This window comes from Papilio xuthus, unplaced genomic scaffold (assembly GCF_000836235.2).
Source record: "Papilio xuthus unplaced genomic scaffold, Pxut_1.1 DF825017.1, whole genome shotgun sequence".
NCBI lineage: Eukaryota > Metazoa > Arthropoda > Insecta > Lepidoptera > Papilionidae > Papilio > Papilio xuthus.
Genome location: NW_013533632.1, coordinates 3,443,872 through 3,463,961, shown reverse-complemented (window position 1 = coordinate 3,463,961; position 20,090 = coordinate 3,443,872). Strand labels below are relative to the sequence as shown.

Sequence of the window (20,090 nt, the reverse complement as noted above, 5' to 3'; positions counted from 1 at the left end):
AGCCGTTAAACGTCGAGTCCCTATATTACCTACATTACACACCCTGCATCGTTATTTAATCCTTGCTCGCAACATTGCTACCGCAAATGTGTTAGATAGATATGATTTTCATCCATTGGACCTAATTACATTAATGAAATGTTTATCCAGTTATTTGATATAAACAACGGCGCTTTGAAGAGTCCAATCCGACATAATTTATTTAACTTTGCCAACATTAATGACAAAAGTCAAACTAAATTATGATAGCTTACTAGCGCCCTATCATAAAATACTATTCGTAATATAGCTATCATGTCATGTTTTTTTATGTTATTCTCTACGCCAATGTAGTTTTTATATGTTTCTGTTTCAACTAACCGCGATAGCAGCGCCTCTCTCAACGGGACAGATATCCTTGTTTGACTATACGATCAACCATTTTGTAGACATTATGTCTACGAATTTTGTTGTAATCGTGACGTGAAATTTTACAGTAGGCTTAGCGATGTTTTTTTATTTTTATTTATAAGGTGGCAAACGAACGAGCAGCCACCTGAAATCGCTGAAATAGCGAAGTGACCGTTGCTCATAGACATACTCATAGATAGACGCGAGGAGAGGATGCACAGAAAGAAAAATATTTTCCCTTTCCATGCATCCTCTCATCCGGAAAGTCCACTTCCACTTCCCATCCTTTCCTTATAAGAAAAACGATGGGAAGAGTAAGAGGGCAATGTTGTAGTAGTATGGATCATTTTATAACATTTAAAACAATAATTAAGTAATTGATTACAGTTCTAACGTAAATACTTCATGACATCATATTATTTCTAATCTTTTGTTTCCTTAATTTCATTTATATGTATACAAAATTGTATCCAGATTTATAATCAGATAGTTAAATATCTAAACAATATTTGAAATTCCTAATATCTTTTAAATAATTCTTAAATAAACCAAAGCTACAAGATTTAATGGAAGTCTGAGATGCTTTAGTTTCATTACGTATTTAATACCCGCTGGGAAATAGTTTCTGTGTTTAATGTAAATTGGTGTTTCATGTTCTGAGCAATACAGACGTTTATAACAAGTGACAGTCAGTGCATAATATAGACGTTAACAGTGCGCAAAATGAATTTAAACTAGTCAGTGAAACTATGAGCATCGTGTTATCATTAAGTAGGCACTAAAGTTTGCGGACTCCGCACTACTTCCGACTTTGTGCCCGGCCAGCTATGAACCTCTCACTTTGTTATATACTTTATAATTCAGCTATTTAATTAATATTGTTCTTAGTTACTTTTGTTTTACCGTTTGTTTTTGTAGTATTATTAAGTAAGAACGTATAGATCCCTATTACATGCTAATATAGTTTAGTATTTTTTTTACTCCATAGGTGGCGTTAGTAGTTCGATGTTGACTATATCGATTTGTATTTAGTTTTTTATTTCGTAGTTTTTTTCTGGTGAGATGTATAGTTTTAAATTTGTCAAGTCGCAATTAAGTGTTTGTATTTTGTAGGGTATTACAATGACCTACAAAAAAGGACTTATTAAAGAGTAAGAGTATTCGATGAATCTAAGACAATTGAAGCACGTACTTATATGGAATAACTTAATATAAAGTACTTATATCTATTTGAAATTATCATCTTTATATCGAAATGATATTGCTTTGAATTTACCGACGTTAAAGTGTCTCCTTCATCTACAAAGCACAACGAAAACATTGGACCTATCACAAATGATAACGCGGAAATAAACACAAACAACTAGAATCTTATGATGCGAAGATGACACAAATGTACGTACTTTGATCACCTAACTAACCTACTGCAACAATAAAACGGGTGTGTTTACGAGATGCGATAAATGAATGATATCTCAATAAATACCTAAAAGTAGAATAGATTATTAGATGCACGGGTTTATCAAAGTTAGTACATACGTTACATTTGTAGCAAACCGTTTCCGATAAGGCCGACACTCTGTTAGTGGGTGCGTGCGTCTCTTACACATTTATCAACACGACGAGTTGGGGAACAAAACGCTCAGCGCAACTATTGCTTACGCACTTACATATATGTGCTTATTAGATAAAACGCACGGAAAAAACTCGTCGTCATATCCTTTTCAAATATCGGACGGCCCAGGATTAAAGTGCCGCTGCACCTTATCTCGCGCAGACATCTTTTAAAAAACAAACACGAGAAGTATTCTCTTTTTGTCGTCTTTTTTTATCGTAACCCGCAGGATGTGTTAGCGTCGTTAAGCCCTTTTAAGTGTTAAACCATGTAACTGAATATTCGAGCGTATAAGGACCCGATCTATTTGTTAAATAATGTAAAAAAGTTAATCTTAGAGAAATCGGACCCAATGACATGAATTTCGTTAAAGACATCAGCCGGGCAAAAAATATCGTTGACATGTTAGCCAGTTCGTAACCGTGGGTGAAGCCGGCCGCGGCCAGGTAACGTCGAGCTTTTTTATCAAAGGCGGCTCTTTAGCAGACATCATTAAAGTATTAAATTTACGATAAGGCTACCCCTATTACCGAAATAATTCTGCATTTCTTACTAACGTGGATAAGACCGAGCGATAAGCGAATGCGACTTCGCGAATCGGAATGTCCGAGCCTATGCGAATTAGACGAAATATACCGAATTTAATTCGCGAACAATATTTAGCAATTCTAAGAAAGTTCTAAGATTAGCACGTTATCGACGGAGGACAAATTGCTTAGGATCAAATCAATCCGATCTTGTATTGTATCAAGAACAAGTTAGATGGACTGTCAGCAGATGCAGTAATTGCTTACTAGAATGCTGCCTAAGCTCTGGTCGGATTCGAAGCGTACATGCTCCCTGAATAGTTGGAGTGCCGTTGTTCCCGTCTAATCCCTTTCACGCAGTCGGCTAAAGAAAAAGCATTACAATATAACAGATGCGTTGATAAGACGAAGGCGTCACGGCGAGCTGCCCTCGTACATTCCATTCCGCGAGTGAAAAGTAATGCGAATCATTTCGATCATGTACATTTTTCCTTCGGTTTAACACCGACTTAATTGCAATGATTAAAATCAATAATAAAATAATTTGTTTAACAGTTGCTGTCGTGCCGCGGTTCTTTCCTTGTTCTAGATTGTTCCGATAGGCGGTGATTGATTTGCCGCTCTTGATTTATTAATTCGACTATTTGTTATAAAAACTACCTATATGTTCGGATCCATTTTGTATATCACCGTTGTTATTAAGATAAATGTATTTTAATTTAGTTACTTTTTGTGGAAGTGTTCTTACTTTAGTAAGTTACTCAATCGATTAATGCAGTTCATTGGTTATAACATTGGTTTTCATTTACCTTTTTTTATGTTCTACAATTTTGTTGGACGATAGAGCTATATGGTTAAAGTATAAAAAATAAGTTAGATATTTAAAATGGGAACAAAATAAAACATTAAAAAAATCACTAGAGAATGATATTTTTATTAATATATTGGGTACGTAGGACCAAAGAAAGTATGGATTAATTTTGTGATATGACAGCTGATAGAGATTGAAGGAGTACAGTAGTACAGAGTGAAAGGATGATGACAATATTGTATTTATACTTAGTTGATAAATTAATGTTGAAGCATTTATCTATATATTTTCAATTTCTTTTTAAAAGAATCGGGTTTCGATAATTTTATATCATTGTCTTAAATTACGTTCTATCCCAAAGTGACATCTAATAGTTCAGCGCCATTGTTTAGGTGGTATCTTGAAATGAGAAAACGTTTAAAGAAATTGAGAGAAAAAAAAAGTGTCACGTATCAAGAGACCGCATCTCGATGTGAATGGACACTTTAAGATAAATTTTATCTTCGAAATCTTTAACTTATTTTTGTATCTTAAGTATTTCAACTAAAGGTACAAATACAACGTTTTACTTTATGTGTATAATGTCAACGGTGATTATGTCTCATTGTAATTAAAAAAAATTACCTATGCATTACAGTTAAATACAATCCTAATTTCATCATGTTAAATATGAAACGGCTTATTGACATCAAATCATTGAGAAACAGACTGCGCAAAAAATATATCAGCCCCAAACACCCTGAAGAAGAGCTCGGATGGACTTTAAAAAAGTTGGTGCTGCCTCCGAATATGCCGAGGTGTTGCCTATTCCACATTTAGTTTAAACATCCATATATATAGAAATTAGCACGTTATAGTAGATTGTATCGTAATAGACAGACAATTGGGTAAGCGAGGCATAATTAACACGATTAATTTATCTTGGGGTACTTAAGTGCTAAGCTGTATTGGTAAACCATCGACCATCACGTATTAATTAAGCTCGCACACTTCATGCCTAAAAACACTTTAAAGCCTTTAACATATAAAGTGTAATATGTATTAAATTATTTATTAATGTTAAAAGTGAAAATTAATTGCAGACTCTTTTAATGTTATCCCTGACATAATATTCGATCAGTTCATTTGCAAAGGCAAAACAAAGTAATTAATTTATCGATCAGTTTTCATAATACAATGAAATCTGGATGACCGGTGTTTTTTTTAACTTGTGTTTTTTGGAAATTATATTTAAGTACTAATAAAATGATGAAATATGAATAATATTCTTCGATCTTACCGATAGAAAAATTTAATTTTATGTTTAAGTTGATTATCGATAAAACACGAATAAAATGACATTTTCTAAAAATGATTCCTAGCTAGATCGATTTATCGCCCCCGAAACCCCCTATATACTAAATTTTATGAAAATCGTTGAAGTCGATTCCGAGATTCCAATTATATATATACAAGAATTGCTCATTTAAAGATAGAAGATATTGGCGTCTTAACAATACATGCATTGGTCTTAATAAATTAAAAAGTTCTATTCCAATAGACAGACTATAAAATAAGTCTTTATTTTTTAAGTATTTACACAGATTTTATAAAATAATTACAATATTTGAATGGAAATCAAACTCGCTTAGAGTATTGATTAAGAGGAGTTCTATCCTTTGCTTTTTTTAGATATAAAAAAAATATCTAAGAAATTGTTAATGTTATAAAATAATAGAATAATATGATTCATACCGAATATCATTAAAAATATCTTTGGGTGTTTATATTCCTACTCATGAAGTCAACGACCTTCGACCGTTACAGTGCGTGATGGGCAAACACCTTTCCACGAAGCTTTATATTTGAATGAGTATCCTTTCATAAACTTATTTACATAAAATTGTGACTTTAATTGGACGATTACATGGTGGATCGGGTCGATGTTTTGTGTCTATTCCGGCCGCATCCTGCCCGAGATATCCGTAGAGATAAGACACCGCCTCGGCCCACCCTTGAAATGCACAAAGCCTTAAAGAAATTCACACCTTCCCTAATTAAGGCGGAATTAGGGAAGAATAAATATTGGTGGGGGACCGGTTTATTCTAATATCCCGTCGAATAATGTAAAGATAAATACGTAATAATGGTGTATAATGCTAATGTATTCACGTTAATAATATCATAAACAACGTTTTTTTTTAAAGAATTCAACTAGGGTGGAGGAGTATTAAAAAAAGTTTTTAGTGCTCGGTAATTATTTTTAAAATATAGCTGTTAAATAGCTAATTCACAATAGAATTACTAATTGATTCTAATAAAGTTAACATACACGTTGTTTTATGGTTTTCAAGGTCGAAGGTCTTTTGCAGTTTTGCTTATTTGTTATGTAAGCAGGTGTTATTTGGGAAACACGATAGACTTGATAGGATTGTATACGCGGCAATCCTTGTGTAATAATTGCGCTAATAATGTTTTTTTTTGTATAAATAGCATAAGAGACTAATTAAAATTTATGACTGCAAACGCGTTAAACGTACTTCATCGTCTTTTTGTAATACGTTTCGGATACGGTCTGTGGCGGGGGAAAAAAATCATGAACTGTGTTGCCAATTTATAATAGAGTCTTATCCGATCTTGATCAAGCAAGTGGGCAAGACGAGTGTTGAATCTTTTTTCTAAGCAAAGATTGTAATTTTAATTATAGAATTGTTCGGTCTTCACAGCACTAGTTAGCTGCCTAAATAAAGGTTTTTGCTTATAGGTAGTGTTATAAATTTAATTCGTATTTAACCGATTTAATTCTTAATTAAATGGCGACGAATAATTATTAATTATTGTAATTAATTTCATAAAAAGTAATTAAAATAATTTTTGGATCGAATATGGTTTTAGGCCATTAGCTCACTGATATTATTTCACCAAGACTTGATATACTAATGCTATTGATAATGTTGGGTACGCTCAATTAACAACCTAAGTACCTTGACATAAAATTGAAAATCGCATACTTAACAGGCACGATTACGATATGTGATGCTTGGGATATAAAAGCTCCAGTACACCGTTATTGGTTAACCACTTAATACAGAGTGTTGCGTAAAATTCTGCCTTATTTTTAGATCTAAAATCGGATTATAAAAGTTCAGTTCAAAAAGTAAACGCTTGATAAAGTTATTTCAAAGAAGTACGTATTAGGTCATAATAGGATAGTCAAAGTCAAAAGTACGCTCACCTTATACTTTTTACGGGGACTTATTTGGAGGAATATTGGTCAGCTCTTTATCAACTCGTGGTAAAAAATTTAAAAGTTACCATGGAAGAATCTATTACTGTAATAGTGTTAAGAATTTTCTTTTTAAAATACTTTAGAGAAATATGTTTTTTTCATTGGTCGATTACAATGTCAGTTTTTAGTAAGGGTTGGTTATTATTAAGAAAAAAAATGTATAATTTTCTAGAGACGTTGAATATATGAAGAAAACTATATAATCTTCTCCTTTAATCGTTCCAATCGACTACACTGATGAACTTATTCATAAATATTAACAGCAAACGATGACGAAAGTAAATTTCGTGACAAATATTGACAATATAATTATTTATTATTATATTGAATCATATTCCATTAAATCGTAACTACGAAGATAAAATTTTTGTGTTACTTCGATTATCAGGAATGAACTTACAAGTAACAAGAGATGGTAAGGAGTGAATTGGGGAAAATTGGGTCTCCCAAAGAACATTGAAATCCAATGTATGTTTGTTTTTTTATTAAACTATTACTTTATCGAGGAATATACGTGCTGTAGACGTATATTATGACGTGTTTTATGGCGATTTGAAATCTTAACGCTGGCCCGAATAGCTATTATGAATTTTTAAATGGCAATTCGGACACGTACAGTTTCCGACTCGGCCCTCGACCGAGACCGTGTTATTATTGTGTTCCATTCAAACAGCTCATTCATAAAATTGCAACTTTTCGAAACGACCGTCGACACACTTCAGTGAACCAAGAAATGTAGCCGAAATTATTTTTATCCTTTTTCTTATGTCCTGTTTCGACAAATCAATTTAACTTTACGACAATATTGTGTTTTGTAGAATATGTTTCTATATTTTGAACCAAAAGATTGGATATTTTATTGCTAATTTAGTAGTTATTTAATAACCAATAATATTAACAAGTAGCTGTCGCCCGCGACTCCGTCCGCGTGGATATATAAAAAATATAATTAGTGTAGCCTATGTGTTCTTTCAGACTATGTTCTATACGTATGCCAAATTTAATCGATATCCGTTCAGCCATTCTAGAAATATCTTCAAACATCCATCCATATATCCACATCACATCCATCGAAACGTTCGCATTTATAATATTAGTAACTAAAATAAAAATCACTCTTCAAGGCATAAATTCGAAAAAAATGAATAAATCGTATCCTATGTCCGTCTCCTGACTATGAGCTACCTCCTCGCCAATTTTCAGCCATAACTAATACGACTTTCTTATATTCTGCATATATGTATAGATTATATAAATAATTGTGGTAAACATTTTAATACTTATATATATATTTCATTTAACTTTTAACCAGGCACGAAAACATAAAACTGGAATCATGTTCGCAAAAAATACCTTAACTTTAAACGAAGCACATGGTATTTTAAAAGTTGTGCAAAGTTCATAGGGAATTAATGAACCTATGTTCGATGTGACTTTGTTGCAAAAACTGCATTAATTAGCAAGTTACAGTTTGTGTGTTGCTGGATTTAAAAAAAAATAGAGTTTACCTTTCGGTCTCGGTAAAGTTAATAAAAACAAACTTTATGAACTATCGATCCAAATTATAGTTCTAGAATTTTTTATAACACTGAAAAAAAATTTCAAATTGTTATATTTACAAGGTATATGTAAATAAGATTCCATAATAGTGAGTGCGCTTTTGTCTACCTTTTTAATTTGGTCACTTAATCGAAATTCTTAAACAATTCTTATCTTCGGGACCTTGCCTAAAGGGACTCCTTTTATTAACATATTTTAGTTAATTATTCGGTTTTTTAATTTTATTTTATATCATAGGCTTAAGAGTTTATGTATACATAGAAATAAGGATGTAAATAAATATTTTATTATTTTAAACAAATTATAAAGAAAAGATATATCCAAATAATTGCCAGTATCATATTGTAACGCCCGGTAGCTATATCACTGGCAAATTATTTTCAAGCGAAGGAATCTTTTTCCACATCATTGCATAAAGGTCTCCGCGGATTTATTCAAGGCCCGCTCTTACCCGGTATTCGCATCATTCTAAACGCATTATTGTATTGGACCTGAAGGGCTTCGTAACGTTTCTATGTAATTGAGACACACTGCTTCGTAAAAATCCTGGAAAAAGGACTTGTCATGAGCTATCGTTAGTACTATTAAAATTTAATGTGTAATTAAAATTTCAGTATTATTTTTATTTTATTCTTCGCTGGACTAAACATTTAAATGGCCGTTTTTTTAGATTTCAATTTGAACGGAATAATTCGCTAACATCTTAAAGTTATAAATATAATTTTTAATTACTAAAAACTAGTGTCACATACAGTTTATTCTTAAAATATATGATATAAAAGACACGATAAATTTCTAAATAGTTTCTTGATAATTCCGAAAATAAACGTTCAATCACGGTAAGCTAATGCTAGAGCCGGGCGCATGCATATCGCTAATGAAGTTGTTTCAGAGTGTTCGCCACAATTTATGGAGCTCCCTCAACGTATTAAACATGTGCTAGTGCTTTGGGCAGCGGCCTAATAATAACTGGGCTATTATACCGCTTAATACCCCTGTGACGTGGCCGCAAACATTCCTACATCCACTAACAACAAAATTACGTTGACATTAATGCACTCTTGAAAGCTGATACCCATGAGGTAACTTAAGACGCCGAATATGATAATTATGAATAGTAAATCTTTATGATCTCTCGGAGATTATAACAGTTGGTAAGATAATGAAATTTTAACATATACTAGACAATGTAACCTACCAATCTATATGAATCCATAAGCCTGCTGAAAATCAGCGTCTTTTCTAGGAATTGAAATGCGTTAGGCATACATTTTCGTTGTTTTGTTGTTAAATAAGTTTGTTTTATTATTTTTTGGGGGACGATGAGTATTTTTATTTTAATATAAATAATTTAAAAGTGCTTCAGGGTTTAACTGTATTTCGATACCGAATCGTCATTAAAGAGAAGACAAAAATATTCTTAAAAAGCTTATTAAGTAGCCTTTGTGTTCATCCAGACTGTGTTCAACATGTGTGCAAAATTTTATCAAAATCCATTGTGCCGTTCCGGAGATACATTCAAACGAACATCCATCCATACAAACATTCGGATTTATATTAGTAAGATTATCTTGACTCAGTGGGTTTACACAAGCATTATTTTAAAAGACATGTTGTTTTGTACTAACATTACATCAATTGAAATTTACATTTTTAATATGTTAACAATATAAAATAATTCAAAATGTCAGGGAAGAACTTTAAATGCGCTATAGGAATTTGATTTGTCGTTTAGTGCAGACGCTATTAAAGCAGTGGCGATTCAAAACATCCCGTGCGGTTCCCGATCGAACCTTTATTGCTCGCTCCCTGTCGTTAATCACTAATCGTCGAGTGAAATACCAAAATAACTCCATTTCAATACGGTAAATTCACATCAATTTTCACATTTAGTTCTATTTATTAATATGACAGAGACACAAGTAAGCCATGATATCTTTTTAATGAAATTTAAAGCAACAATATAGGAGAAGTAAAGTAAATTCAAAATATTAGTCGTATTAAAGGAGACATCCTATGTTTTTAAAAATCAAGTTATAAAGATTGGTACTACGTTAAATAATATTTAATTGCCTCTTAAAGATACAGACAAATTGTGAATCTCCTTTTTTAACTTTTTTAAAATATGTAGAGAACTCGGAGAAGGAATTTGTAATGTAATAAAGCAGACATTTTACTTTTGTGCAAGGAAACAGTTCCGCTGACAACTTGGTGACGACGTGGCGTCAACTAATAGCATGTTAACACTTCATACATCGCCTCAGACCGTGGGCGAGAGTTATCCACTAATTGTCATACATGTGTATTTCCAGTTCACATAATAACATCTCTCGGGACTACTGTCACCTGATTAGGAATATTAACGAAAGATCTGTGGCCGCAACGCCCTTTCTTATGGCCTCGGCGTTGATAATGTTACGACTTCTTTTTTGGCATGTCGTATTTTCACTTTAGTCTGGCAGACGAAGAATTTAATTCATGAGTGTCACTGTTCATCGAGGTTAAAGGCTCTTCGTTGTTAAAATGCAATACGGCAATATGAATAATTGTGTTCGATACGAGTTTAATTGTGAGATATATTTTTTAAATCGGTAGGCGTGAAATGTTACAAAGTAAATTAAACTCTCTGTGTATATTTAGAGGGTACAAATTGCAGTGTAACATCAGGTACGTGTTCATGTGTATTTTGTCTCTCTCGGTGCTGGGCGCACGCTCGCACAAATCCGGTTGTATTGGAACGGCCACCACAATCCGATGCCACTGTAACGAGATAACAAGGTCCTACGTACAGCGTGGACACACTTCCTTCATTTCGGAGAAATTAATTGAACTTTCTGAGAATCAGGCTCAACTATCTGATGAGGGGGAGCCGCGAAGCCGCTACCACCTCTCGATGTTGATAAACGATTCGATACACGCGATATGACTTGTCCATACTAAGATATCGTTTTAATTTTATTCACCATCTTAATTTAACTTTCTAAGTATTTTAATGGTCAGTATCGATAGTATTTAATAAAGGTTAATGGAACGCTTTAATGTTATCGGATATTATTTTATAATAATTTGATGTCTTTGCTTACGAAATAGTTTCAAAGTAATAAAATTATATTAATGATTACATTATTGTACAATGAAGCAGTTGTTTGCCACATATATTAGAAGATAGATAATAGGAACTACATGGTAAATTTTACCATGTCATGTTACATACAATTTACAATTAATTAATTTAATAATTTTAAATTAATTACTATTAATTAATGTAATAATTTTAAATTAATTAATCATAATTTTTATTGTCATTATTAATTAATTTATAATTAAAATTATAAAATTCGTAAAAAGTTAATTAACATATATTTGCTATAACGTAATGTATGTGCAAGGACTTGCATAATAATAAAATAATTAGTGAAAAACAAACATCTATTTAAACATCCTTTGTAGTATTATTATGATTCTTAACAATTTATTATACCAATAGACTTATATAGTAATTAGTATAGGAATAGGCAAAGGCTAGATACCAGGATTATTAAATTGGCAACTCAATAATGTAAAAGAATAAAGTTTAATAAAAAAGTATGGGTGGTCTTATAAGTGAGGTATGTGTAACAAAGAATCGTTTATAGCAATTTATTGCAGGTACAACCTTAATAGGAAATGCATTCAACTCAATGTCAGTCGTGACAATATCCAATTAGAAAATATTGTGATAACTTATTTCCAACAGGAAATTATCTAGACACTAATATTCAAGACTGAAATACAAAGCTAACGTAATCATAATATGATGCTTACAATGCGTGTGAAAAGTTTTACGTAAGAAGGGAGTGAATTCGCTAAAAATGTTTAGAAGATTAGTACGAAAATATTGCGACGAAAATTCAATTACAAAAAATTCATATTCGAAATTCAAAAAATCGAATTTAATTAATGAATTCTCGAATGTTTCGAATATTCCGATAGTTTCAGAACCGAAAATCAAAACAGGTCTGTTATGTGTATTAAAATATTATTTTCCTTCAACACACGCGGTCAGCGTATCATCGAGAACAATAGGCAGCCTTAAGCACGTTTACTTAATTACGGCCGTTTTATTTTAAGAATAAAAAAGTAAGCATTGGACGTTAAATTACAGAAGAACAAAAAGGTCCACAAGGCGATGGTCGAATGCAAAATGGAAGGTCAATATTGTTCATGAGGTATTATTACTTTGGATTTCCATCGCCGAAATAACTATACAAGTGTAAATGTATTGTGGTCTCGCTTTTTTCAAAAAGAATGAAAAAGATAACGATATGTTTTTGAACAGTATTTCAAGAGAACACCTAAGGTGTAGTTACATAAATGTATTTGCATTTTCAACGCGTCCCCGAGGACTGATACTATTTTGCACCAAACGTTGCTTTTGGAGACAGAGTAAACAAATTTACTAGAGCCCTCTTGTACAGTGTGCTCGAAATGAAGTTAACGTACCGACACAAACATTGACTCGTCAATTACTTGGAGACCACTTGCACCGCAAGAGCCACCTCAAAGATTTTCATTACAATCTTTTTATAAAATAGTTTTCTTATGAATTTGAAATATGAAGGCATGTGTATTCTAGGTTTAACTTAAATTGTGTTTTTTATAACAAAGTGTAACAAAGCGAACTACCAAGTCACGGAAAATATGCTATTGCTTAATGAACTTAATTTTGAACATTGAAATTTTAATAAATACCTAATAATCTTTGTCTCTCCCTTACTTTATTATGTTTGACTTTTTAAACATAACTTCGATTTCATGTTCATTTAACAAATTCTTCCAAAAATATTAAACGAATAGAATATAAATGTACAAATTCTTTTAACCTTTGAGTTACAGAGATTATAGTTTGAATACTTGACAGAAATTGAATACCTACTTTAGTTATTGGATTATTTAGCATTTACTAAGTAGTGGGGTAAAATATGAGGTCAGCCATATTGGAACAATGCTCAAGCGCTTTTTCTACGTAAAGAAGTAAAGGAGGACGGTGTATACTTTATGCTTTATGGAAACCATAACCATCAAATTTATAATTATATTTATTACTTGAACGTAAAATAGCTCTCAGAAACTCTTTTTTTCTATAATTTCTTAACCATTCTATAAATTATTATAATAAACACAAAATGTGTTTGAAAAATAAAATTTAAATAAAAAATATCTTAAAAAGCGCTATGTAGATTTTAGTAAATAAACAAAGATTTATAGACAATTTCTAAAAAAAATAGATATTGAAATGCGTAAATGATGATGTTTCGATCCATTCACGAAATATTAATCTGGAACACAACAGTCGGTACGACGTCGATATCCATACGACCTGAATAAGGCAACCTTGTCGCCCTTTGTTCCACATCGTTTAACATAATGAAAATACTTAAGAATCGGCTGCACAAAACCTCGAACGAAATTAAAATGTTACCTCTATACTCGTTAACGATTCAATCTCAACATGATTAATATGTTCTAACTTAATCGATTTTAATCGATAAAGTTTTTGTAAAAGTTAACTAAGGACTGTACTATTCAATTTACTTTTTTATCTATACATATTAATAAAATTGGAGAATTCTAGTTGCTGATAACGAAAAAACTGTTATTAAATGTTTTTCCTGGACATACAGATGCAAGGCCGCATTTGTTCCGGGTAATCCCCGAATCGGCTGGAACGACTTTGACGAGAACGTAACTGACGCACACGAATAAATTGATTAAGAAGGCACGTCTTGATTATCGTATTTTTCATATTTATTCTGATACAGTACAACCTTGATCAGCAGAAAACCTTCATAAGCGAGAAAAACTCCATAAACGGGTAAGAGGGAACCCTTTAAAAGCGAGAATCACGGTTCCTATACAGTTTTGACTGTACTTGTCCCTCTTGCAATACCATTGAAATACAAAGAAGACGTATTCCATATTACTTGTATGTGTTTCGATTGCAGTGAAACTTGTCTCAATATTGTAGTCTATAGTAAAGAGTTGTAAGAAACGAAATATGAATCAGTAATATTGCTACAGCACTAAAGTTCTAGGATTATGCAATTCAAAAGAATAGTATTTTTACTTAAATTGCATCTTTATAAGACTGTTGTCTGCTGTCAAACAATTCAAGAAACATCATGTCATGGTCAAGAAGTCGAACGATTCGTTATCATGAGCTAGGATAAGAAGTAACACATTCATCGAATTTGTACGAGATAAGATTTGCAAATATAAAAATATTTTGTAATTCGCGTAATTGTATTACTAAGTTGTAAATTATAAAAGTTTGGTAATGGAAACCTTTTGTTAGAAAGACAGCTTATTGGTGCTTTCAATAGAATGTTACTTCATAGTGAATAAAATTACAAATTTCAAGTTTGTAATTGGATGAAATAAAATATAATGATTTTTTTTTTACTTAGAATAAAGATGTTGTTAAATTATTTTATATGCGAACAGTTATCTTCATTTGTTAAATACTGAAAAAAGTATATATAATTATAAAATAAAAGGCGTTGAAAATTTAATACAGTTACAATTACAAAAGCCATTTACTTAATCTTAATTTGTGAGTAATTATAGTGGAAATGAGAGCAATAATGATGTGATTTTCTTATTTAAATGCCTTATTATACCGCTTTTAATTTAGTTATAAACCTCTTGGCACAGAATTAACAGTTACTACGGCCAGTTTTTATAAAGCCTAAACGTACGGAACTTATATTTTCATCTAATTTAACATGGCTAACAAAAATTTTATATTTTTTCGCTGCTGTTATAGTGTAGGTAATACTTCGGTATCTGGCATAATAATTGATCCTGTCATGGATATAAAAAAAAATTGGTTCTTTTTTGAACTATGTTACAATTTAAATTGTGAATAGTGAATTTTAACTACAGTCAAAAGATGGCGCTGTTATCAAAATAATAAAAGGCGTTATTGTGTCTACCCTACGTTGTCCAAAAAGTATTACCGCTTGCGCTTAACAAAGTGACGATGAAATTAAATTCATTGGAATTATTATAGGAGCATCGTAAGAGCAAGAATTATATTTGTTGTTATAATTGTTGCTAGTCAACTGACTGAAATAATATGTGTTTAAATTCTTAGTTGTTATAGCGTGGTCCACTTGAAATAAAATGGCAGAGAACCAGTTTATTTGGCAAGTAAAATGATGCCACTAGGGGCTTAGTGAACGCAGACTCTTAAAGCGTACGCGGCATAAACGTTTACAGCCCATTCTTGTACTTAATTGCTATTTAAATAAAAACACCATGAACGCAATGGGACTTGAATGGTGTCGGAGAAAAAACCCCGTCGGAATTCCGATTAAGCGAACGTATTAAAGATTGAACTTTATGCTCGCTTCAATTGTTTTATTATGTTGGTTAATCCTTGTTGCGGAGTGCAACACCATTAAATGTATTTATTTAATATAATAAAGGTTTAATAATGTTAGTTTTTGTAATAAAGTTGGTATTGAGAAAGGGTTAGAAATTAAAAAAAAGAATTTCACTATTAGAAATAATAGAAGAAGAATATGAGTACATCGAGCTAGCGTGTGCTTTTAAAAAAAAGGCTTTGAGAATTACGAATGTATGATATGAATTTTGAACACGCTGTATGTAGAGCCATAAACTAATCAGTTATTAATATATCTAGACTACTATGGTAGATATAATTTAATCTTCCAAAGTCAAAGTAACCAAAAAAGTAAACGATTTTAGATTAAGGTACTTTTAATACAATTATTTCGTCAAAATCATGTTTATTAAATAATCGATCACAGAAAAAACGCCGACAATAAAATGTTCGAAGTTTTATATAAACACAGGATGTTTAAAAATAACCTAATACATTGTTTATCATTAGGATAAATAATTATTGTTTACTAAATAAGTGAGAAATTATTATAAAAATATGGAGCTATTCTTTTAGTATTGGCTCATACGTAAAATTATTCAATAGTTATCCGTTAGTATGGTTACCCATTAATAGTGAATTAATTTCAGGCACGTTATAGCAAAATAAAATACAGAAGTAAACTACATAGATGACAAAAAAAAATTGTGACATTTTTTTTTCCAAGCGAAATTTGCCACGACATTTTTTGGCTTCTGTCGCTTTGGTATAATAATTAATTATTGAGTCTTAAGAAAAACGAAATATTGTTGAGGTTAAAAAATCTATTTTACCAAATTAAAAATGATTTGAACGTTATTCGTTCAAAGTGGTTTATTATTTTTTAAAGATAGTAAACAAACTTTATTGATTGTGTAATTTATAGAATAAAAGCATTAGACTTAAAGTCAACGTGGATCAAAACAAAGTAAACAATGAACGTCCTCACGTATCCTAGACAAAGTAAAGAGGCAGTTGGATGCGGACAAAGCTTGGATATAAGAAATAATGAGGATAATTCCCAAGGGGGGAGGGAGTTCTCCCCTCTCCCCCACCACATGGTGGCATCTTATCAACGAGATAGCAAAAGTGGAGCTCGAACGTCACGCACGAGGCCCCGACCGAATCGTTCCATAATATTATCTTTATTAACTTCTACTTACTTAGGATTCACTATTTTAATATAGCGCGATCCCAATGGACAGATAAAACCCACAAACAATATTAAACACCCATGAAATTTAATAAGCCGTTATCGGATAACAAATATCGTTGACAGCGAATCTAATAATTGAAATACTATGCACTTAAGAGATAATTAGGAGGACAATACTTAAATAATGAATACAAATAGAGTTGGTCGTTGAGCTACATGCGTCTTCTCAGAATATACTGACGACAAATAACTTGAATAAACGTAGACGAAAAAAAAAACAGCTCGATCGAGGCATAAAATCGAGCTAACATAGCGGATGCCTAGCCTTCAGAACGCGGCCTCTTTATATTAAAACTTTGCAGTGTCGTACTTCAAATAGCGCGTGTTTATTCAGTACATAATTATGTCTAGGCTATTAATTACAGTGCGGTATTGCCAACTCTCGTCGCAATCGTCAGTAATTGTAAGGCTTTCGTATTCGTTACTTTAATAGGTGCAATAAAATGATATGGTCTCGAATAATATTTTGTTCCTTCATTTACGACTAAGTGACTTTAATTGATGCGTTGACTTATTCCATTTTGACATTATTCATTGTATAAAAACTTTTATAGTAATGTATATCAGGACAAGGCAATTTGGTATACATATCTGAATGTTGCTTTAACGTAAGTAATTCGTAAGTAATGAAAAATGAATTACTTTAGTATTAATAAAAGCAATAAATAAATAATGTCAATAAGTCAAATGTATTGTAAATTTATGTTTATAAAATTTGTCTTGCTTACCACTAATTAACATATAATATACCAAATTGGTTCGTGTTTGCTTCATATCGTCATTACTAGCATAATTACGAAATTCCAACTTAAGGATTGTAGTAGAAAAATTAATAATTGGCATGAAGTTGAATTTTGACAAGCATTACTATGTCGAATTTTAACTTTATCACTGAGAATAATATAAAGCGTATATAATTAACGAAGATTTTGAGATTGACCACTATAAATGGACTGGCTAGGAGACATAGTATTTTGTGACCATTCGATTTGCGCCATTTTGGCGCTGATAGCGGTGGGATGGATTGTAAGTAACAAAATAGATAGAATTAACTATCACGTAACATCAACAGGCGCGTTTTTTTTACATATTTGAAATCAAGGAAACAATGGCTGTAGAAGAAACAATTTAGATGATATTTAGATAAATATAGAACAAACACAAATTAATACGTTTAATTTATAATGACATTTAAAAATAAATAAACATTTTGAATATTAAAAGCGGGGAATATTATTTGGGTGTCGGCCAAGCGGTAATGTGTGGAAATAACAATTCAACAGGTACGAGTGTACGTTCCAAAAATTATCTGACTCGTTCGACGATCCCGAAGACAGTGATATTTGCTATTAATCATGCTGTAATTTTTGATCGTGAGATATAATAGACATTTAGTAGTCGTAATATATTTTTTTATTAACAATATACCAACGCTTTCACAAAATTCTAGCCAGTTGTGTTTTGGTACGTAAAATGGACTACAACAAATTAAAATTTTTCAACTATGCGTAGTACATTCTTCATTATAAATCTCGGTTACTTTAAATTATTTTTGTTTCAATATGACTATTATATACTACATATTCCAATTCGAAGATATCCTCAATAGCAACAATATAAGCTATTCTTTTATTGTAAAACTTAAATTAAATAAAAACTACATACAAGTATTTAAATAATTTAGTTTTTCAACGAACGAAATTAATTACATCGCAAAATTTCTTTTGCGTTTATCATTATAGTTTAGTCAAATATAATATCGTTGCTTAAAGATTTATTTTATGGTACATATCAAATTAGTATCAGTACATGGCAATATACAGTATTGGTTTACACCACGCCTTAATATGAACACTCCTCAAATTACCGAAACATAAATGCAATGGATCATGTTAAAGCTCGGATGAATTTTGGTTAAATGAAGAAATATGCTTCTTTTTGGAAACGATCTTACAGCGTAAGAAAATGATTGTTTTAATTTTTTTAAAAGACATTTTTAATTTATTATATCAAAACGCAAATTTAAACATTTCTCAATAGAAATATCCAATGTGTCGTATTTTAAGTTAGTGCGTTTTGTATTAGAATTTTGTAAAGAAGCTTTATGAGTATTAAACTAATGTACGTTTTATTTGAATTCTAAAAATATTAACTGCGAAAATTATGTTTTTATTTTAATGTTTTTTTTATTTGTCGTAAATTAGGAAATGAATTAACTATTTGAATTGTTGCAATATTACGAAATAAGTTTATCCTAAAATCCGTAAATTTAAGAAAAATGTAAAAAATCAGCTAGCGTCGGCATCGGCTAACATTATTTTAAGTTACATTTATTTAATCGTCTGAATTAGTTAAATTACACTAAAACATTAACATATCAAAATAAGAAATCATACGTAAAATACCTACAGTATTATGAATATTAAACCGTAAAATAACCGACATTGTTTCCTTTTGAATTCAGCCAAACAACTTCGTCGAGAAGTAAACGTTAACCGTTTAAACTTTGAGTAACTTTCGAACAACTTTACTAAAATCCGTAACCACATAAACATACCACGAGCGCATTGAATTAATGGTAAAATATTTAAAGAAATTCAAAGATATCGCAAGGCTGTATAATAAACATGACAATATAATGATAAAACACAATAAAATAACAATTATTAAAAGGTTCCTGACATTACCTGATTGGGGGGCGATCCACGGAAGGCGAACTGGGACGTCATTTTTCACAGTTTTAAATAAGTGTGTAATATTCACTGGAGTCAATGATCACTGTCCGCACGGCACGACACTTCACAGTTTCATGTTGTCCGCGCGGGCGAGTAGCGTGTAGCGAGTAGCGTGCAGCGTGCGACGTGCGGCGCGGAGTACGGCGCGTCGGGATCGATGGCGCGGGGCCCGGGTGTTGGCGGAGCTTGGAGCGGAGCGGAGCGGCCGCGGAGAGCAGCGGGCGCGTCGTCGCGCGCGCGCCGCCAGTGGGTAATGCGGTAGCGGCCCGCCAGGTGATAGTAATTGGCGCCGCCGTCCCTCTCGCGCCTCGCCCGTCCCTCTCGCCCTCGTCTCTCTCTGTGTGCGTTTACGTTTCCACGTCGCCGTTTGACCCCGCGCGCTGCCGACGCTCTCGATTTTTGCGCTGCGGTGGGTGGTGCCCGCGAGAGGCCGCCGCCCGCCCGCTCGCCCGCTCCCGCTCACCGCCGCCCGGTGGTGGGGGAGCCTCCGGGTGGGGAGATGCACTCCTTTCTTTTTTTCAAAAGCTTCTCTTTCTTTTCTC

At 32.3% G+C, this 20,090-nt stretch overlaps 1 protein-coding gene across 1 annotated transcript in view; it reads right to left on the bottom strand.

Moving 5' to 3' along the window:
• Window positions 1-19,784, bottom strand: part of mirr (iroquois-class homeodomain protein mirror) — a 47,274-nt gene extending 27,490 nt beyond the window's left edge. The window contains exon 1 of the mRNA XM_013323950.1: window positions 19,501-19,784. Within this exon, the coding sequence (XP_013179404.1) occupies window positions 19,501-19,542 (42 nt within the window). The 5' untranslated portion in view covers window positions 19,543-19,784. The remainder of the gene's footprint in view (window positions 1-19,500) is intronic.
• Window positions 19,785-20,090: the final 306 nt, after the last annotated feature.